At 34.5% G+C, this 23,308-nt stretch overlaps 1 protein-coding gene across 1 annotated transcript in view; it reads left to right on the plus strand.

The window, feature by feature from the left end:
- The first annotated feature begins 707 nt into the window (after nucleotides 1-707).
- LOC145676486 (uncharacterized) overlaps nucleotides 708-23,308 on the plus strand; it is a 34,101-nt gene continuing 11,500 nt past the window's right edge. The window contains exon 1 of the mRNA XM_081747291.1: nucleotides 708-1,317. Within this exon, the coding sequence (XP_081603417.1) occupies nucleotides 965-1,317 (353 nt within the window). The 5' untranslated portion in view covers nucleotides 708-964. The remainder of the gene's footprint in view (nucleotides 1,318-23,308) is intronic.

Below are 23,308 nucleotides of genomic sequence, written 5' to 3' on the forward strand. Positions count from 1 at the left end.
TCTAGGAAGATTGATTGATTGAGTGATTTTTAGTTTAGCGTCCCTTTCAGCAGCGAGACTATATGAGACGTGGACCTACTGATTAACGTGGAATCCGAACCACATGAGCTCCCGCCGGGAATCGAACCCGGGTCTCCCACGCCAAAGGCGCGTACGCTAACCGCTTAGCCACGGAGGAGCTCTCGTGTAGGAAGAAAATACGACACATCAATGGGTACACTATGTAGAGATGTACTTCCTTCCATACCCGGTACAGCATCTGAAGTTTGGATCGAGTTTCTGTCGCGTGGTGGTCCCCTCGTTCCAGGAATGTATATAAAAAATGAAGGGTTTTGAACTTATTTTCAATGACATTAATGGTACCAGCAAAATGTCCGGTGAAAAAAAAAACCATTGTAAAAAGACTAACCGCGAAAATAAGTGAAAAGTATCCTGATGTGAATGAACATTTAATTAAAATATATGTAAGAACTACGATGTTCATTCGCATAAAATACATGAATAATAGAATTAAAATTCTAAAATCAACAAATGCCCATAAAAGAAAATCTCGACTAGGCGTGCCTCAGCCACAGTGAGGCCTACAACTAAGCAGAAAAAGGCACGTAGGTTTATTATTTAAAATTATTTATTATTGTTTATTTCCTGTGCAAACCTTGTCTTGTGTTGCTTGTGGCTGTACGCTTTGCTTGTCTTCTCTACACTTTCTCGCCTTCATAGCTGCTCCTGCAGTGACGTCATTTCTCCAGCGAATCAGCGTCCCTTTACCGATATAACCGAACTTTATACATTCTATTAACCTTGAATCACTTTACGAAAGAAATACGCAACCGCAGAAGAAGAAGATTGGAAAAATAAAGTTACTTTTCTGAAAGTTCTCGTAAATAATTTCATTAAAACACTGGCAAACAATATAAGGGAAGTATAAGAACAGTGTTAAATTCCTATATAATTAGAATTCACAATGGCTGGTGAGGCGTCTGTTAAGTTGGAATTGATGTGTAAAGAAGAAATTGTTTATGACTTACCTCAGGAAGATCCACTGGAAGGGAAAGGTTGGACATACGAACTGATGACTGACAACAAAGAGTTAATATTATCTAGAACGGAAGGAGACCAAACAATGGACAAGGGTACAGCTTTGGATGTGAAAGTGACCGTTGATATGCTTAAATCAGAATTTGCAGAATCAGATCCTGCATTAAAAAGTAATATAGAAACGCTAAGAAAAATAGTGGTTCAGGAGACTTGCGCGTCGTACTCTAATGACTCCCAACAATTATCCACAAAAAATTTAAATTCAGTTCGGCCAGAAAGGTAATGTTCAATTTTTCATATACTAATTGGTTCAGATTGACATTACGGTTACATGGGTTTGGAAAATTGGTTAAAAGAAATGCTTCACAAGAAGTATTTAATGTGGGTGATATCTCGAAGTAAGTAAAGCGAGCCATACACTACGAGATCAATCCTAGGAAATATCTTAGGATTTATCTTCGGAAAAATGTTATGACGTATCTGGTAGGAAATCCTACCCTTTTTGTGCCATACACGTAAAGAGTTTTCCTGTCTGACCGAATGACTTTTATCAACATTGGGAAATAGTTCTATTTAATAGAAGTACAAAGTTGAAGAAGTACTATGCTAACCATACTGCACATCCCACTGTATTAATACCAGGCGCTATATTATTAAATTGGATACCTCTAAAAAAATGTCAGAAGGGTGCTGCTACACTTTTGGCGCACCACATTGTAAAAGATTTACAAATAAAATTTAATACTTTGCATGAAAAGACATATTTATAAGGATTAAATTTCTGCAAACAACAGAATTAAATACAAAGTAATACAGCTGTATTTTATGTTTACAATTATAGGGTTGCTAGTGTAAAATCATTATAAATGTTTTAACGACGTATAAAATAGGTTAGAGACAATGTTTAGCAGAAAGGGTCCAGCTAATTTTTCTAAGAAATGTTACAATTTCGGTAGTTTCTATTTACATTAATTTAGTTTAGGCTGGTTCAGGTTAATTACGGTTATGTTATGTTAGATTGTATTAGTATATGGCTCCAGTTAATTTTCAAAAAGTAATAGAATTTCGCTTACTTCTATTAATATTACGTTAGTTTAAGTTATTTAACTTCATTAGGTTAGATTTTGTTAGGTCTAAGTACTTGAATCTTCCATTTCTCCTGTAAATTTTGTATGTTTTGCCTACTTCTGAATCCCTTCTGCGAAACATTTACCTAAGTGAGTGCATATGATAGATGAGCGGTGATACTATTTTCCACTTTATTTCTGTATAGTTTACAGAAGCTATAGTTTATGTTTACAAGTGGAGGGGTACTACCACGATACCATGACAATTACTATTCAAACTCGTATCATTGCCGAAACCCACTCGTTTTCAATATATTCACTGACGCGCCTTCTTCCTTCGATTGCACCCCCTGACCGATGCTCGGGCCCGGCTTCGCCCTGCACTGACTCGGTTAGATATGATATCCCGCATTCTTACTTTCCGGAGGCCACCTAGCACAACTTGGTTTCCGTTTCTTGCACTATAGTTTTTCTATTATATATCCGGCCCCCGTATTTGTACGCAAATCGTAAGGGAATTGTAGTTTATCATCTATTGCTTTTGGTGGCTCCCTTGAGGGACTTTATCTATGCTATGTGAATAATTTTAATGTCGGTCAACGCAAATTATTTAGGAAAAAGTAAGGCGCGCTATATACTATAGGATGGGTCCTAGGAAATCTCTTACGATTTGTCCTAGAGAAAATCTCAACGTGTATGGCATCAGATAGCATGTCATTTCCTGTGTTCTGAACGATCCTATGAGATATCTCTTGTTTAGAGCACACTCTATTTCGGAAAGAAAATTCGTAAGATTTCGATTTAAGCGACATCAGGTGAGAGAAAGTGAAAACATAACTGATGAAGTATCTTCTGATCGTGCAGGTTTACTTTAGGTGTACCACTCGAAATAATTGTTGAAAAATTATATTTTATCACTGTTTACTAAATGATTTGCGTTGGCAGACATGAACCTTATTCACATAGCATAGATAAAATTCCTCAAGTGGACCATGAAAAGCAATTGTTGTTAAACTACAATTTTTCTGCGATTTGCGTACAAATACGGGGGCCGGATATATAGTATAAAAACTGTAGTGCTAAAAACGCAAACCAAGTTGTACTAGGTGGCCTCTGGAAAGTACGAATGCTATCTAACCCTAGTCAGAACAGGGCGAAGCCGGGGCCCGAGCGTCAGTCAAGGGATGCGAGCGAAGGAAGCAGGCGCCTCAGTGAATGTAGTGAAAACGAGTGGGTTTCGGCAATGATACGGGTTTGAATAGCAATTGTCACGGTATCGTAGTAGTAGCGCTCCACTTGTAAACATAAACTATAGATTCTGTAAACTATACAGAAATAAACCGATGGTGGAAAATAGTATCACCGGTGATCTTTCATATGTACTCAGATAGGTAAATGTTTCGCCGAAGGTGTCCAGAAGTAGGCAAAAGATACAAAATTTATAGGAGAAATGGAAGGTGGAAGTATTTAGACCTAAAACAACCTAACCAAATCTAACCTAATGAAATTAACAAACTTAAACTAACCTAATATCAATAGAAGTAAGCAAAATTCTATTACTTTTTGAAAATTAGCTGGAGCCATTTACTAATAAACTCTAACGTAACAACCGCAACTAAGCCGAACCAGCCTAAACTAAACTGATGTAAATAGAAACTACCGAAATTGTAACATTTCTTAGAAGAATTAGCTGGACCCTTTCTGCTAAACATTGTCTCTAACCTATTTTATCCGTCGTCGTTAAACATTTATAATCATTTTACACTAGTAACCCTACAATTGTAAACATAAAATGCAGCTGTATAACTTTGTATTTAATTATGTTGTTTGCAGAAATTCGAACCTTATAAATGTCTTTTCATGCAAAGTATTAAATTGTATTTGTAAATCTTCTAAATTTTATTTGTAAATGTGGTGCGCCAAAAGTATACCAGCACCCTTCTGACATTTTTTAAGAGGTATCCCATATAACAATATTGCGCCATTTATTAATATAAGTGGGATGTGCAGTATGGTTAGAATAGTAATTCTTCAACTTTGTACTTTTATTAAATAGAACTATTTCACAATGTTGATAAACGTCATTCGGTCAGACAGGAAAACTTTTCACGTGTAGGGCACAAAAAGTGTAGGGTTTTCTACAAGATATGTCATAACATTTTTCATAAGATAAATCCTAAGATATTTCCTAGGATTGATCTCGTACTGTATAGCACGCCTTATAAACTATAATTTTTCAACAATTATTTCGAGTGGTACACCTAAAGTACACCTGCACGATCAGAAGATACCTCATCAGTTGTGTTTTAACTTTCTCTCACCTAATGTCGCTTAAATCGAAGTCTTACGAATTTTCTTTCCAAAACAGAGTGTGCTCTAAACAAGAGAAATCTCATAGGATCGTTCAGAACACAGGAAATGACATGCGATCTGATGCCATACACGTTGAGATTTTGACTCTAGGACAAATCGTAAGAGATTTCTTAGGATCTATCCTCTAGTATATAGCCCCTATATCCTACAGTATACAGTATAGAGTCTAAATCTACAATTTGAAAATGGCGTGGCACACATACAGTAGCTGTATACCAAATAATAACAAGAAATCGATTTTTCTTTGTCAAGATATAAAGCAAGATATAAGGAAGTCTATTTTTTTAAGATATAAACTACTACTCATACACATCTTATGTAGTTTATACATACTTCTTAAAAAAAATGATTCTTTTATTATTGATTACACATTACTCACTAATTGTTGCACATATTTAAAATATAGGTGCTCGACGATATTGTTTTATTTATATAGAGACTTTTGTAAAATATGAAATCGCGAGAATGATATTCATCCTAAAATTTTCCAAATTAAACGTGGAATGTATTATGTTGGAACAAAAACTATGAACGTTTGTAATTTTACTCAGGATTTAGTTCATTTGGGTCTAGCCTCATTTCTCCGGAGGGTTTAGAACGACATTAGCAAAATATAGGATCACTTTAGGGGCTTAGTAAACGTACATGATATATGAATTATTGTACAAACAAATATAACGAGCATGCGCTAGATGGACAGTAAATAGAAGATTGCTATGCAGATTAGGGCATTACGCAAAATGTTGGTAAACGAGGATAGCGGAAAATACTGTATTTAGGATAAGTTTACATGTCTTGCGTGTTGAGTGTGTACTTGAACGTTCCTAAGTTTTTTATAGGTAACATTCTGAAATGCTTTCTTTGCTTGCGTATTTGTGTTCCGAAGTACCACAATACATTAGGGACGTAATTTCTTAATTATATGGATTCCTTCATTCCCAAACATTTTTCTAGTCCTGTGTCATGATTTGACACATTGAATTTTGATAGTCCATTTCGTTTACAGAGGTTACTAGATACTGTAACACGCGGTTAATCTGCACATCGGTCGTTAGTTTGCACGAAATATGAAAAGTGTTTCATGGTCCTCTGTCGGTACAACCATGAACTGTAAACAGGGAATTTCAACTACGCTGTAAGATAGAACATGTAACTGTATTTTGGCTATAATGTTCGGGGTTAGCATCAGTTCTAATTACCAGGAGGGTTTTTTGCAGTAGTATGGAAATCAGTTACTGTAAAAACAGCCTAAATTTAAAAGAATTTCTGTTAAAGTTAAGTTAGTTTCGTAGAATACTAGTGCGTATAATTCGACTTTGATGCAATTGTTGAAATTGAAATGTGAAACGTTTCATACGTGGGGTTCCTTTCAACAACATCCAAAAAAGTATGTTGAACATACGTTTCTGTGCAATGTTTTCATTTAGTATTTAAACATTTTACACTTTACACAAAACTGCATTCATTTTATTAACATTGATATTATAATGATGGTATCGGTATCAGTACTTACTTTGAATTACCGATATTTGTCAAGGAAATTATGTATTTTCTGGTACCAACTCTGAAACCTCATTCTAATAGTTTAAAATATGTCCCACAAAAGTGCCAGCTGACGAACAGAAAAAATCATTTTTGTAAACTGATTTGATTTGGTTATTCCTTTTGTCCAAGAATATGATCCGAACACTAATCAGTTTAAGATTTACGGGGTTTGTAACTTTCAGGCTGAAACCCAGCCAAAATTGCATGATTTTTTTTAAACGGCAAGTCTGCAATTAGACTCAAACAGTGACTTTAATCGGTTCTTACAGGTTTAGTCACTTCCTGGAACTGTTTCTGCGTGAGTCACTTGTTGGAATTGTTCGTGCCTTTGGTGTGACGGCTTAGTACAGAGATTGGTGGTAGTTCATATTTTTTCCACTGTGTCTCTGTACACTCATATGGCAGTTTGTTACTGTGACTTCACATGTTCTGTCTGCTTGTATGTGTGTGCTGTTGCTGGTGGAATGCGGTGAGCGTGTTATTGAATTTTTGTTTCAGAGAATTTGAACTTTTCGTTTTTAAATAAGTTTGTATTTGATTCGGATACTAACTCATATCGCTTTTCAGCACTGTGGTTTAGTTGAGTTAGAGAAAGCCTGTGATGGTTGTGGTCGAACTCTGAAGATATTCCCGACGTATGGTAAAAGTGAGCGTTTATTGGTTAGTCTTGTTTGGTATAATAACAAGTTTGCTCGCTTTAATAAATCGACGTCTGTGCAGAAACGAACATTTTTCAGTAATGTGTATTTGAGTATTGCGCATGCGTTCTTGCCATTTTACTTTTACCGGAATCAGAAGCTATGAGTTCATTACTCATGAGTGTTCTGGTATAGCGAAACGGCGAGTCCTTTCGTTTTTTAATTGATATTATTTTTATTCTTGATTTGCTTTGCATTTGAGAATTTGGCAAAGTATTTATTTTGCTGCTGGTTGTTCCATTATCTTGGGGAAATGAAATTTATTTTTCCTTGTCATGCTTCATTGATTTATAATTAGTGATAAGTGTTTTTTTAATTTTTGTCCTTCTTACGTTAGCTTTATAGTAGTGGTTTGACTAAATATTTTTTTGGATATTTTTATGGTACTTGTGTAGGATATGGGTGGGGTGGTAGTCCCCATATAGATAACAATATTGATAGTCACCACTTCACCTGGATTGATTAAGAATGGTGTTTAGTAACATTTTGGCCCTTGTCTTTAGAGTATAATTCTTAACACTGTACATTATTTTGACTCGGACAGTAACTATAACCGATTCAACTGATCCGGTTCCGGGAGCAAACTGGAGCATTTTGGGAATCATTCCTAAATTGCTTCCGACACCGGATCAGATAAATCGTTGTAGTCACTGTTTGAGTCAAAGTAAAGGTTTGCCTAAAAATCTATTGCTAGTGATTCCTACGTGTATAAGCTGCAAGCCCAGTCCCCAAATATCTAGTGATTTTTTTTAAAATAATTTTTAAATGAAGCACCTCATACTACTTTTCTGGATCTGCTTCTGTTCATTATTTGTTTTCTAACAAGCAATCCGTTCCAGCATCTACCTAAATAGGAAATTTACCTAAATTTAAAACACAGGAGGCTCCAGTGGTAATAATTTCCTATCTAAGCGGTATTTTGCACTGGTGCAAATTAACCCCTAGTAAAGGCTTAAACGCCTTCTCTCAGTTTTACTTTTTTATGACTTTAGAACGTTTCACATTTCAATTTTAACTACTGCATATAAGTCCCATTATACATGGTAGTATTCTACGGAACTAATTAAACTTCGACGGAAATTCTATAGGTGATATCTGTTAAATTTTATCATCCTTTACAGTGACTTTGTAGCCTTTAGCTCTACTAGAACAAACTTTCCCGGTAATTTGAACTGAATTAACCGCAAACATTATAGCCGAAATACAGTAACATGTTCTATCTTACGGCGGCAATTGAAACTTCCTCTCTACTCTTCATGGTTTTACCGACAGAGTACTGTGAATCTCTTTTCAAATTTTGTGCAAAGTAACCCCGTCTTATGTTACTTCAAAGTAGTTTTATGCAAGATATCATAGTTTTGATTAAACGGTAGGTTATATATCATTATTTGGTTTACTTTAACTTGGGAAAAGGAAGTGTTAAAGATGTAATTAACTAACTCTTTCTCTTTCGCTGTCATCACGTTAAGAGGATGAAGCTCGATTCGTATACTAATTTATAAAAGCTAGTTAATATACACTTATAACTAACATTATGGAGTAGGGTACTATAGACATAAAAGACCCCAAAATATTAGGAAGTGTAGAGATGAGAAAATGATCAAATAGGGCCGCTACCACTATCGAATCCATAGTCTTCTAGCGCAGTAGATGTTTCTCATTGGTATTTATTTTGTTTAATTTTTATAATAATAGTTATTATAATTTTGATAAAGAATTAGAAATGTACCGGAAAAGACATTAAAATCGCAAGATTGTTGCTCTTCTTATTTATTCTTATCAGTTTCTTATTTCAAAATTTTTTGTATGCACATTTTTTGCCTGAAGCTAGTGCTATTTCGCCTGGCGCATGGTAAAATACAAGTTCGTACAGTACTATAGTATGAATTTTTACCTAATACTACGGAAAAAATTCGTAATGTGTATCATTTGTTTAACATAACATAAAAAAGATATAGCAAAAAATATATATTAATAATCATTACCTATTGAGTAATCGTGGGCAATACATAGTGATTTCGTTATGTATAAAAATATTTATAACAATCTTTAAAACATTCAACACTCGAAATCGAAAATAACATCAATAATCATTACATTTTGGAAACACGTCTCAAATAAATAAAAAAGTAAGAAATTGTTTGATTCATATCTAGGCCCATTCTTTCTGTAAGGCCCTCGAAAATTTTAGTCATTTCACTTGTCTTTTACATGTTGTGATTTCAAATTATAACCCCTATAGTGGAAAGCAGACCGGACGCCATTAATAGTTCCAAATTCTAAACATGTTACAAATGAAATGATTGGGTATAATTGTATACCTCTTACCTAGGACATTATTGTCCGTTCCTAGATTGTAGAAAATGATAACTAATTGTTTCACTCATCGGGTAGCGATAACGTGAATTGAATTGAAACACCTCCACCTTAGTTCCTCAGAGCGCGTAAATGAGAAGTCAAAATTTAGAGTAGGTAAAAAATAGAAGAAATTGATGACTTTAGTTTCTCTTATCTACGGACATAATTGTATGTTTTATATTGTATCATGTAGCAAGAAATGTGTTTCCCTCAGTTATTACGGATAAGACAATTTCAAATTATATCCTTTGTGTTGAGAAACGGAAAAAACTATTATTATGAACCACAAGTTTGATAATATTTAAAGAATATGGATTTGAAATATTTTCCCGACTTGTACCTTTTTATTTGCAGCTATTCTACAACCAACTTTACGGAATAAATAATTTATTTATTTTCATTTTTAGTAGTTAACTGTAACAAATTAGGAGTTTGTGCTTAATACAATTTAGAAATTTCTAAGAATATCTTTAGCTGGAAACTACAAAGAAAGTTGTATTCTTTGTACTGTATTGTATTGTATTGTTGAAAGTTGTATTTTTATTTACAGCAATTGGAGGTTTAATTATGCAGTTGTGCTTTGAAAGTTCTCCAGAAAGAACTGTCCAATAAATATCGTTGTAAAGCATATTTACAAAGCTAATCCCGAGAAATGTGGTTGTATTTTTGAAAATTTACTACTCAGACCAGATGTGATTTATGCTTTGTAAGCCCGAATCCGGCCAGCGGGCTAATCATTTTATATATTAAGAAGAAGGTGTTCTAGTTTTTATTACTTTTACTTTAATGTTACTTAATTATGCACCAAGGCAGACGGTAATGAGAGCAATGAATGAACGGTAGAGTGAACGTCAGTGGGAGGGAAGTGGGAGGGAACGTCAGAATACCGCGAAAACCCAGGTACACGTTTTTGTTCTTCAACTACAAAACCCGCTTGACGGAAGCTAAACAAACTAGCAGAGCTTTATCACTCAGCCAACGTGTCTCCAGTAAAAGTAAAATAGTACCACTTTACAGCTCTCCTACAATACGTATGTTATACTGATATTAATTTATTTTGCAATTCAGAATTTAACTAAAATATGATATATATAAGAACATGCTACTCGAAACTATAGGCACAATAGATTTTGTCTCTTTTTTCCCTCTAACTTCTGCGCTTAAGACGGGTAATTAATTAATGTAACTGATTGTAAAATTAATTTTTAGCACTTTTACGTCGGGAATCGAACTCGGGACCACGTGCACCGATGGCACGCGCTAGCAATTCGAACAACGGCGAAGGCTTTATTCAAATGCACAAACTGTCCTATGTCAAGACTAGTGATGGACAAATACCCGGGAAGATATTTTTCGGGAAGATTCCCAAAAATGAGAATTTTTGGGGAATTAATGAACAATCACAAATAAAATGCATTCTATTTCTATATACCAGTTCAAAGCTAAAATCGTTTTTATATCACAGTATATTATTACAGTTGTCCCAAGAGGAGTCTTTAAAATGTATATTCTGAAGGATGTTACGTTATTTTATTAAATTTAGAGAGTACGCAAAAATTCATATTTATTTACAATATGTTCTACGAAAGAAAATGTGTTTCAAAAATGGTATAGAATGTCCACGTACTTTTAAACCACTAAAAAGTTTAAATTTACATGTAAATGGATTTTCTATACTTGACTCTACTACTGATATAAACATATTAAATTTTACATGTTATAAACAAATTAGGTTGGGTAACTGCCAGAAGACTCATGTCCCACAATTTTCTCAACATTTAGGCATAAATATGTATGTTCACAATATTTGCAAGAAAAATTCTTATCTTTATAATTTTGCATGTAATATTGCCACACGACATTTCTCTCTGCCCATTTCTCGAAATGTCATGCTTTAATTCACATGTAAGTGAACTCCGAATACCTCTTCAAAAATTCAAGCCAGAGACAGGAGACAGACCGACGTCTTTTACTAACATTGTTTCAGGGTTTATTAATAGTGCTATATCTCTATTTCTATGTAATTCTACATTATTTTACAAAATGTTTCCTTTTCATCATTTGTAAATTAGTACTTTGCTATTTTGGCTATTGTTTTTGTTTGGTGGAGCATCATATGCGCCTACTTTTCGCGATATTCTATTCTGATACGGTTGTTTTATGGCTTCATATGTTAAATTACGTTACCAACATTAAATTCAGACGGCATTGCCGAGCGAGCTTTAGCGAGTGAAGTCGGGGTAGAGCCCCGCAGGGCTCTTTGTTTTCTATCTTCGTTACCAGCAATTCATTTCGTTTTCTCACATAAATCATTTCCTCTTACACTTACGGTTTGTGCAAATTCCCTACCGCCCTAAAAAATTGTGTTCGATATTTACTTGAGTACTTCAACATCACTATCAACTTTTTTGTTCCGTAAATTGTCCTACGTTTTGCTAGTTTTTGGCCCCTATACTAAACAATTACCCTACTTTTTAGTTCAAATGGAAATGGATCTTAAGAAAATCATATTATTAGTTATATAAAGTACAGTCAAATAATTGTAGATTTTTTAACTAGCCAATTCTTTAAAAACTAGAAGTAAGTCATATTAAAATAAAGTAATTAGTAATATTGTTCTTATAATTTGGAAGATAAAGTAAAGAAATGGAAATAAATACCTTCCCGGGATTTTATAGGCCAGGAAGATAACCCTGGGATATTCAGGGTCTCAAATGAGAAAGTAAGAAATTGTTTGATTCATATCTAGGCCCATGCTTTCTGTAAGGCCGTCGAAAATTTTAGTCATTTCACTTGTCTTTTAAATGGTGTGATTTCAAATTATAACCCCTATGGTGAAAAGCAAAACGCACGCCATTAATAGATCCAAATTCTAAACATGTTACAAATAAAACGATTGGGTATAATTGTATAGCTCTTACCTAGAATATTATTATCCCGTCCTAGATTGTAGAAAATGATAACTAATTATTTCACTCATCGAGTAGCGATAATGTGATTTGAAGTGAAAGAACTCCAACTTAGTCCCTCAGAGCGCGTAAATGAGAGGTCAAAATTTAGAGTAGGTATAAAAATAGAAGAAATGGGTGATTTTATTTTCTCTTATCTACAGACATAATTGTATGTTTTATATTGTATCATATAGCAACAAATGTGTTTCCCTCAGTTATTACGCATAAGACAATCTCAAATTATATCCTTTGTGTTGAGAAGCGGAAAAAGTATTATTACCAACCACAAGTTTGATAATATTTCAAGAAAAAGGATTGGAAATATTTTCCTGACTTCGGATTTCCTTGTTTCAGATTTGTACCTTTTACTTTTCAGCTATTCTATAACCAACTTTACGGAATAAATAATTTATTTATTTTCATTTTCATTTTTAGTAGTTAACTGTAACAAATTAGGAGTGTGATTTCTACAATTTAGAAATTCGTTAGAATATCTTTAGCTGGAAACTACAAAGAAATTTTCAACTCGTTCTATTTCAAGCGCTTTCCAATTCGATTTTTTTTTGTGGTGCTCTGAGCCTATCGTAGAGGTATATATTTGACATACTGCTACTCCTAGTATAAGAGGCAAGTAACTCGTCAGTATTTTTTTCAAACGAAGAAGGAAGTATTAATGTCCGTACTGACAAACAATGAAATAAATTTTGATCGTAGCATTAAACTTGTTTCAAACTTGATCAGAACGGCTCCTACTCTGCAGATGGTATAATTTGAGACCGTTTCATTTCTTTTAGGCGAGTGAAATGAATTGAGATCTTATTCGAGAATATAGACGAATGTAAGAATAACCCAGGAACGAACTTTGAAAAATTTCCCAACCATTCTAGTTGAAACATATTGCGAAATTTATCAGCTATTGCCAGTTATTTTGCTTCTAATTGCAGAGAATGTAATTTAAGATCAAGATATTTCTTAATATTTGATTGAAATAAATTTTGTTACTCTGCTTTTAGATTTTAGGCAAGTGAGAATGGCCCAAGATACAAGTCCTGCAGGATTTTGTATTTTTTATTTAAGAAAAGCTTTGGAATAGAAGATTAAGAATAGATTTATCATTACAAAATAACTATGCAAAGTATGTTTTTTGGCAAAATAGAATCTTAGTACCTTTAAAAATGTGCCCAACGTCGGCTTCTTCTTTTTAGTTTTCCTCTAAAGGGAAGTGGTCATTATGACTGCTAATCGATTTCTGAGTAACGTTAGTTTCAGTTTTTGTTAAGGGGCAGCAGCATTTTATCAGATAATGTTCTCGGAGTACTTTTGAGAACTGTATTTTATAATGGATTTTCGTTCTTATATATAGAACTCCTGTAGCCTAACATCATCATTATTATTTAAATTCATTTCAGAACGATGTTAAGTCAAATTTCGTTTTGGGTTAATGAGATATACTCATAAAATGCCAGCGAAGCGTTATTTATTTATTTATTTATAAATTAGCCCTGTACAGTCCAGATTAGGAATAGCAGCATTATACTATACTGTCTAAGCTGAATTTCATTCTGGATTGCAGGTTTACATTAGGAAAGCACGATCATGGCTATGAATCCAAGGTTTTATGAGAGAAATATATAAACTGCTTTAAGAAAAACTATTGTCCACTTTTATTATATTTCTTACACGGGGGAATATATTCCATGATCCAATCGAAAGTGCAGGAACGTGAGAGTACAAGGAACCAAGACTGCCGAGAAGGTTATGATTTATATATATCTTTTTTTTATGTATTTTGTGTTTCCACGTATATTTCCCTTTTTTTTAGTTTGAACCTTTTCTCAATTTTTAAAAGTTTTTTTTCACACTATTTTCGATTGAATTCCACCAAGATATGAGTTTTCTACCATTTTGTCAGTACTTGCGTGTATTAATAGCTTTTATCATACTTCATACTGCCTTTTTTAAACAGTTCCATATTTTTTCACATAAAGATGTAAACGCTGAGCTATTCCATATAAAATCAGGCAGTTTACGAGTGAAGCTTCAAAATTTAGAGTTAAATTTTACGTTTCAAGTAGTATTACCAGTTGGCGAAAAAAAGTGGAAGGCTGAGATTTTTTCGAAGTAAGTTTTGAAATTAAAGATACTGATAATTTACCAGCAAAATATTCCGTGCTTGACATTTGTTTGATTAGCACTTGCAGAGAGCTCAAAGCTCATAGGATACTAGCAAGTAGCAACATAGCACTTGCAACATAGATATTTTCTATTTTGTATGCAAGTAGTATGAGAATCGTCAAAGTAATTTAAATGATATTTTTATAACTTGTTTATGGTAATCAACAATTTGTTAATCAACTAATTTATATTTTAACTGAGTGTGACGTGAAAAGTCACGAAATATCAAAACTGTATGCAAGGTGGCAATAATATCATGATAGGACAGCACATGATTTGGGTACTACTTTCGTAGTGTCATCATTAGCTCAGCTGCGGAACTACTTCTAAACAAGCAAACGGAGTGAAATGAATTGTATATACTCAGTCAGAAATGTCCAGTATATGCTGTATTCGCATCAATAGTAATTGTATTTAAGCGCAGAACTAAACTTTAACAAACTTGAAACCAGAAACTTAATGAAACGACAAAATGATCTTACCTTCCTCCAGACACTATTATGTTTGGACCTTGAATTTACCATGAAACCGTTGCCTCCAAGAGTTTTAGAAAAACACAAATCTTGAGAGATAAGGTTGGTAGCTACTCCTTACATTTCTTATACGGTACAGCTTCTATACACTATTCATACAGTATACGGTGCCTTCCATTTCAATTCAGGCAGAGCATGTACCATCACCATCTCAGATATTGTTGAAACTTTTTTTATAGCAACTAGACATGTTTTTAAGAGACCCATATTTTTTTGTTTTGTCGAAAAAAATTTTCCCGCCAAGTAATGGGCCATCAAAGACGGGGAGTGCAATTTATGAATTGTAGAAGACATGGAAAATGGTCAACTTCGGAGCCTCACCATTCGGCTAAGGAGACAGGTAGAGTTATAATTCTTCTTGTGGTATGTACATAGGGATATAAATAAACTATATTTTATTATAGTTTGGTTTGCGCATGCGTATCTTTTTGTACATAAATTAGCAAATGAACGTCAATTTATCTGAAAAGTCGAAGTTTGCGAATTTTTTTCGAGCACTTCCGGTTCGAATTTTAAAATTCTGTTTTTACGGTTGGTAAGACCTAGCTACCCACTTTCCGAAAAAAAATTTGTATCGCTTCTGTGTGCATCCGTTTTGTCGCAAAAACTTCGAGAAATTGTAAAATTTTCAAAAATCGCCATTTTTGGGCGCCATTTTCTCGAAAACACCATCTTTTAAAATTCTGAAATTTTGTCAGATGGTTCAACTTTACATGAATAATAAACACACTAAATATCATTCTCGACCAATGCTTCATGAATTAACTGCAGCCTTTTAAAGTTAGCGAAGTTTCATTAACTTTGATGTCACAGTTAGCAACACTGGGAACAATAAAAGTGCAATGATTTGATGATGTTTGTGGTTCACATTCATTAAATGAAGAATAAAAGGTTTTCTTGACTGTTGTTTTTATTATTTTGATCAAGAAGGCTCTCTGAAATAGTAGAATGAACCTCCCCCTAATCCTCCGTTTTCTTAAACCGAAATAATCTGAGGTGGAAATTACGATTACGAAACACACAACTTTTAACTTTACTTGAAACGGCCATCCAAGAAATTCTGATGATTTACAAAAAGCCTGAACTATTACCTCAGTGATGATTTGGAATGTTCCAGACAAAGTCACAATTAAGTGCGATGTCATTACAGTGATTGAAAAAGGACAAAAAGTTTTAAAAAATCGAAACGTTTTCTTACGCGTTCCAAAGAAATTTACTGACTTTTTAAACAGAACAATCCCAACATAAGAATACTCGGAATTTTACAGTATTCGACTAAAGTGGGTCAGTCCGCAACCTGCGAGGGAAGTGTGTATGTGTGTGTGTGTGTGTGTATTGTGCAAATTTTAAGTTAGCTGCTACTGCGTTGCTACAAATCAAAGGTGCAGCCTGTATTGAAGCTGTCATGAGTGACCTATTTCCTTTAGTAGTATGATCCGTAGAAAATGACAACTGTCTTCTTCAAGAATGTAGTGAATGTCCTGGAGTGGAAGGAATAAGTGTGGAGTCTTTAATTATTGATCCTGATGAAAATGAAAGTGTTACGTATGCCATATGGGAAAACAATAATCTCGTTAAAAAATTGTGCCACTTTCTGTTTTTGTATCGTACATTGCTGGTTTAACTGTAAGAATTGTAATTCATGACTACATCAAGAAAATCCAAAGAGAATTAATTGCCACCGAAAATCACCGTATAAAATTTCAAGATACAAATTCTATTTTACTTCATATGGACTTCGCTGAAAACTGGACTGTTATTCTGCAAAGTGAAATTCAGTTATCACCGGAATATGAAACAACTGACAGTTTTGTTGTAATAAACGACGATAAAACACACGATTCGGCTCATGTACTCATAGCCATAGACAAGATTCTAAAATTACTCGAAGAAAAGCGAAAATATATTTTATAGAAAAAGGTTTGAATACGAGAAAATAAGTGTCTACAATTTCCCAAATCGTGTCAGTGATTTCTGATGGTGTTGCATCCCACTTTAAAAATCGCTTTCAGATGTTCGAGATGCAGACAGGTCCGATGAAGCAGTGGTTTTGCAGTGAAACCGGCCATGCGACGGTATTGAGGGGGGGGGGAGGCGTAAAGAATGTGGCAACGCGGCATAACCTTATTCAAATACAGATACACAGTATTAAAACCGCAGAATTAAAAAAAAATAAATGAAATCTTTAAGTTTTACGTCCCACGCTTATGCCGGTTAGGCTAAAGGAGACGGTGATTATGAGAAATGAATAAAATGGTGGAATGAAGAAAGTGGGAGGAAACGGGATAACCCTGAGAAAGCCCACACGGCGCGATTTGGGATCGAACCAGGAACCCCAAGCACCGGAGGTGAACGCTCTACCACTGAGCTACCGCGCCCCCACTAAAACCGCAGAAGAATTCGTGAGTATAGTGCAAGTACAAACTCCGGGTATTACTCTCGTTTTGTTGCCTGGAACTGAATTCAACGACTACCGGAAGAAAAAAAAAAGGGAAAGTATGCGACCGGTAACTGGTATTCAACGAAGTCATCTTTGGCTTTCGGAAAATGGCGAAGTTTTTATGGCAGTAACGGGTCACCATGAATTAAATTCATGCTTCCCCCAAAATCGAACTTCTGCAATTCAAAGTGTAGATTTAAGAAATCTGCAAAAAGGAACTTTTGTTATATACATATATGTATGATAGCCAGTGGTGCGTAGCAGAAATATTATGAATAAATCATGAATTACGTGCATCGACAATGTGCTACGCAGGGGCGGATCCAGGACGGACTTCTGTAAGGAAAGGGGGTAATACTGCTACTTAGAGCTACTTTTAAAATCTCCAAACTCTGAAATCGGTTATATTTATATATAAAATAAAAAAGTTTCTTCCCCCTAGATCCACTCCTGGACGAGTTGTGAGTGAGCGAACACCTATTGGAGCACGTGCACGGTTACATGCTATTAGCGAAGAAGACACCAACCAAGCAAATGATTGGTCCATGTAAAAAATAAAAAAAATAAAAAAAATCAGTGAAATTTTGTTTCCGAAGACCATTTTAAGTAAATGAACTTAAAATTTGTGCGTTTCGTAATCGTAATTTCCACCTCAGATTATTTCGGTTTAAGAAAACGGAGGATTAGGGGGAGACTCAGTTTACTATTTCAGAGAGCCTTCTTGATCAAAATAATAAAAAAAAACAGTCAAGAAAACCTTTTGTTCTTCATTTAATGAATGTGAACCACAAACATCATCAAATCATTGCACTTTTATTGTTCCCAGTGTTGCTAACTGTGACATCAAAGTTAATGAAACTTCGCGAACTTTAAAAGGCTGCAGTTAATTCATGAAGCATTGGTCGAGAACGGTATTTGGTGTGTTTATTATTCATGTAATGTTGAACCATCTGACAAAATTTCAGAATTTTAAAAGATGGTGTTTTCGAGAAAATGGCGCCCAAAAATGGCGATTTTTGAAAATTTTACAATTTCTCGAAGTTTTTGCGACAAAACGGATGCACACAGAAGCGACACAAATTTTTTTTCGGAAAGTGGGTAGCTAGGTCTTACCAACCGTAAAAACAGAATTTTAAAATTCGAACCGGAAGTGCTCGAAAAAAATTCGCAAACTTCGACTTTTCAGATAAATTGACGTTCATTTGCTAATTTATGTACAAAAAGATACGCATGCGCAAACCAAACTATAATAAAATATAGTTTATTTATATCCCTATGTACATACCACAAGAAGAATTATAACTCTACCTGTCTCCTTAGCCGAATGGTGAGGCTCCGAAGTTGACCATTTTCCATGTCTTCTACAATTCATAAATTGCACTCCCCGTCTTTGATGGCCCATTACTTGGCGGGAAAATTTTTTTCGACAAAACAAAAAAATATGGGTCTCTTAAAAACACGTCTAGTTGCTATGAAAAAAGTTTCAACAATATCTGAGATGGTGATGGTACAATTTTATATTTTTTTGCCTGAGTTGAAATGGAAGGCACCATACGGTACAGCTTCTACACCATATTCATCTTACCTTCTTCATTCAAAAAAAAAAAAGAAAAAACGCAGCGAAATGATGGCTATTTCACAATAAGTTACTAGGTTTGGAAACACAGCTGCTCGAAACACAGGTACCATAGTGAGTTATCAAAATTGGCAGAAGGCAATTTTATATACACATCCAGGATAACAATGCTACCAACTTGAAATGTGCAAAATATAGCTACAGAACCAAATATTTAAACATGTACAAATTTTAGCATGAATTCCAAATTGAAAAGTTGAATATAATATAATTCAAAGATAGAGTAGTCACATAGATTGATTATTTTATATCTGTGGAATCAAACTTCAGAAAAACGATCATGTGGCATTTCATTATATGGGACCCAGAAGCCGTTGATTGTAGGGAGCGTAAACCCATGGCCGATAGGTTACTTCGGCGTTTGGTCTACCATGCAGTAACATGTTAGTCATATTTTATGTTTAATCTTCTAGTATAAAAATTAGGATCCATGATCTGTAAAAATTTCCATCGTTTCTTTGTGTAATTCTCTTTTACCTTTCTTAATTTTAATAGTCGGAATGTATTATTTCAATTTTTCCTTTTGTGGTTAATTTTCACCATGTTCTGCATTTTCTTTTGATGATTGTTTTTAGCTACATTACTAATCGGAATTTTTAGAATGAATTCTTAAATGTTCACCTATTTCTTTTTAATCCAATTTTTTATTACTTGTCCTAGTCAGCTAACCATTAACATTTAAGGAGGCTGGCGTTCTAAGAAATAGTAACTCCTTAATCCAGGTGAATTGTTCAGTGTATGTCTTATAGCTGGACACCGACCATGACACGCAAGGATATTTCTCCAATTGGAGCAAGAAAGAATTAATATTTCGGCATCACTTAGAGAAGCACTAGATAGATAGGATAAATTACATTCACGTTGAGTTCTAAGAGTTGAAAATTAATGCAAACAAAATGAATATAATAATGTGCATCATGTTGAGACAGAGAAAGATGGACAAAACAACAACATTTTAACTCTTAAGCATACACAGTCTGGATTTCTCTCCTGTCACATTTTTCTGTTTGGGTTTTTCTCTTTCCTTACGCAATAAATCGCTTTTAGAATCAATAGCGAACATAATTTACAATGTTTAATTCATGGAAAAGCAAACTGTAGGCGAATGGAACGGAGAATATTTAGAATGAGTCTCACAAGCTGTCCAAATAGAGGAACAATCTAAGGCGTATGTTCAAAACAGCCATATAACTGCACACTGCCATATAGTTGCCCACGGTTCCATTTCAATTTTTAATTTTATTTACGGTTTTTAGATGTCTATGGCTAAACATGTGGCTTCAGAAAGAAAACCTTGGATCTGTAGATCAAGATCAGGCAAATGTTAATCCACCATCTTCAGAACTTACTGTTGCGTCTACATATATGTAGGATTAATCGAGGTCTTGCATTGAGAAAAGCTAATCTATCCGATAGAAGCACTTCAAATTTGGTATTGGCGCACAATGTTGCGTATAACATGGACCGAAAAAAATAAATGAGCAAGGACTAAGGGACGCTAATGAAGGACAACAGATCATGAAATTAATAGTAAAAAAAAAAAAAAAGAAAAAGCATGCTTTTCTACCTTATTCGGCACTCCGATTTTATCACCATGCTGATAGCGGGAAATGCAATAGCAATTCCAGGAGAACGAAGACCAAGGATATAGTATGTAGACAGTTACGAAGAAGAGGCGTTATCAAATTTTAAAACTGATCTTCCATGGTAGAAAAAAAAGTTCATAATTTCCATGTTGCCCACCTACCTATGGTAGGGGGGAACAGGAAGGAACCGATGATTTGAAGAGTGATCTCCCAAATTTACGATATTCACACTACTTGCTTAAGGATGATTAGAAAGTTCATTTCATAAATCTACGAAGCGAGTTCTACCTCTACAAGGAGATGTTTTCACCAATAATCCATGCGGGTACGACATTTCGTAGGTTTGTTAGGTAATGTTCGTGCAGTGTAAATAAAACTACGAAAATAATATGCGCAAGCTCTCGCAGGAATACATCGGAACTATGTCGTGTTATTTTTTAAAATAACACGCGTTCAAATATCGCGTGGTACAAGCTATATTTTACTCTCAAAACATATTGTTTTGTTATTAATAATTTTTTTTCTGCATTTCTTGTAGATATCTTAATTTTTTTTACCAGTGGTTAGTGGAGGCTAGTTTTGGTCAAATATCTTTTCACTTCTATTTCTTTCTTTTGACTCCATGGGTTATTCCTGTGGCCGTGAAATCGTGTTTTTTGTCGTTGTTAGAATCTTGTAAATATAATCGTAACGTTCATATTGATTTTCACCTTTTTCCCAAACGTTTTTACATCCCTCTCTCTCTCTCTCTCTCTCTGTCACTTGTTTATTCCGTTTATCCCAGCTTTGCTACGGCAAATCACGATTTCTTACGTACCTACGTTTTGTCATAAACCGAAGCTGGGGAGAACGGTAAACAAAGCGTAAATATCGTAAAAATGGAAAAGTGAGCAAATGATCAAATTAAGCTCAGATATTAAAAAACTAAAATTATCTTGCGGCGCAAATCACAAAACCTGGTTAAAGTGTATAGAAAATCTAATAATGCTGAATGTAATTCATAAAAATTAAAAGAACATCAAAAGGTTAAAAATGCACAAGTAACTTTTACTGTATATGTTTACGACCGCTTCGACTTCTTTATTTCCACCTTTATCTTATTTTTTCTTTTAATACAGATGGCCTTATGGCACAATTGATAAATTAAGATTTCGCGTACTCACAATAATCTTCGACCGGTCAACTCCTTCAGGGGCGTTGCAGGTATAACAATCTCAGACGTTCCACGTCGGATAATCCCAAGGATCCGCTGGAGTCCTCTGCTGATAGTAATAAGCGATCGTCCAAGCCGGCACAATTTTTCCTTCCTTTTCAATGTTTTGGAGCCAGAGTTTGTCTCACAAAACTGAAATTAGAAACGAATGTTAAGGTGCTAACACATATGTACTATCACTTCACTACTGATTTCTGCACGATATTAGAAAAAATATTTTACACGAAGGAGTATGCAAATATCGTACAATCACTGATGATAAACTAAAAAAAAAATCGACTCTCACGTATGCAAACGGCAATTTAGCTTGCGAAGCTCAATCCGTACAAGGGGAGAACTCATAAGAGTATAACGTGTGTTTACTTTAGAACAATGCACCCCACTCGCCTTCGTGTGTGCCCTTCCGAGCGACGACCAGGCGTTCGTGCAAAGCACTCAAGGTTCTTTTAGCAAACCAAAACTTGTATATGGTCAGCCGGGAAAATCCCGATTTTCACTCCTAGCATCGGGACCGGAATTATCGTCCTATTAGCTTTTAGTTATAGCAGTGCATAGATGGAGGGTGATTGTCCCGAAAGTCAGATATAAAGAAACAGTCACCAGAAATGCAGCATTCACGTGACCAGTGTCCTCCTCCATATACGAAGCTTCGTTAATAAAGTTTAAAATTAACATATTCCAAAACTGGTGTCGAATCTGGCGTAATATCACGACTATTTTTTTTAACTGTATACATCTCAAATACGGAAGTAGTTCAAATTTACTATTACATCCAATTTCATTACTTATTTTATTAGAGGAAGAGTGCTAAAATCTATCACGTTGCAGTTGCTTGTAATCGATTCTGCATTCAAATAGTATGTTCATTTTTTTCCGTTGAAATTCAATTCCAACTGGACATGGTTAAAATTATCCGTCTCCGGTTTCAACATTTATCGCTATAAAACGAAAATAATAACAGGTATGTAGCAGCTGTTGTTTTGTAAGTGATTTGTAATCCTGTTATCGGATTTTCATAGAGAAAAACTGTATAAGCTGTCGAGCAGCTCTTCTGCGATCGGGTCAGCGTCCCAACTTTACGTTCTGTCTTCTTCCTTAGCTATCTATTCAGATTAGAAGTGCTTCAAATTAACAAGTTTTTTCAACATTTATCTCTATAGAAATGAAAGAATAACGGACAACTAGTAATAGATATTTGAGATAGATTCCTTCTTCGATCTTGTTAATACATGGGAACATATTGTTACAGATGTACTACCTCATGTTTGAATATTGAATTCGCATAATTTGGAAGTCGATTGTGAAACGATATTCACATGTTTAATTTGGGTATTGTATAAAATGTTTAATAAACCCCACCAGGTTGATACTTTTAACCATGGATAAAAAAGTTGTAGCTACGTAACAGATATTTGGCAGAAGTTACGTGAATAATTAATAAAAAAAATGTGACACCTTCACACTTTCTTTTTTACTGGCATGAATTTTAACCTTTATCCTGATTTGAAATATTATTTTAGTACTAGGCACTGCTGTTATTTGTTCGTTTTCGAGCCAATATTGTATGTTTTAACCAGTACAAGATTTTACCATTCCGACATTTACGTTGGTAGATTCACACATTCCGCTAACACCATATCAGTTGTTCATAAACAGAGATATTTTACGAATTTTGTAACTTTTTGAACTTCTTCA

The sequence above is a fragment of the Thermobia domestica genome, unplaced genomic scaffold, assembly GCF_964235325.1.
Source record: "Thermobia domestica unplaced genomic scaffold, izTheDome1.hap1.1 HAP1_SCAFFOLD_165, whole genome shotgun sequence".
NCBI classification, from domain to species: domain Eukaryota; kingdom Metazoa; phylum Arthropoda; class Insecta; order Zygentoma; family Lepismatidae; genus Thermobia; species Thermobia domestica.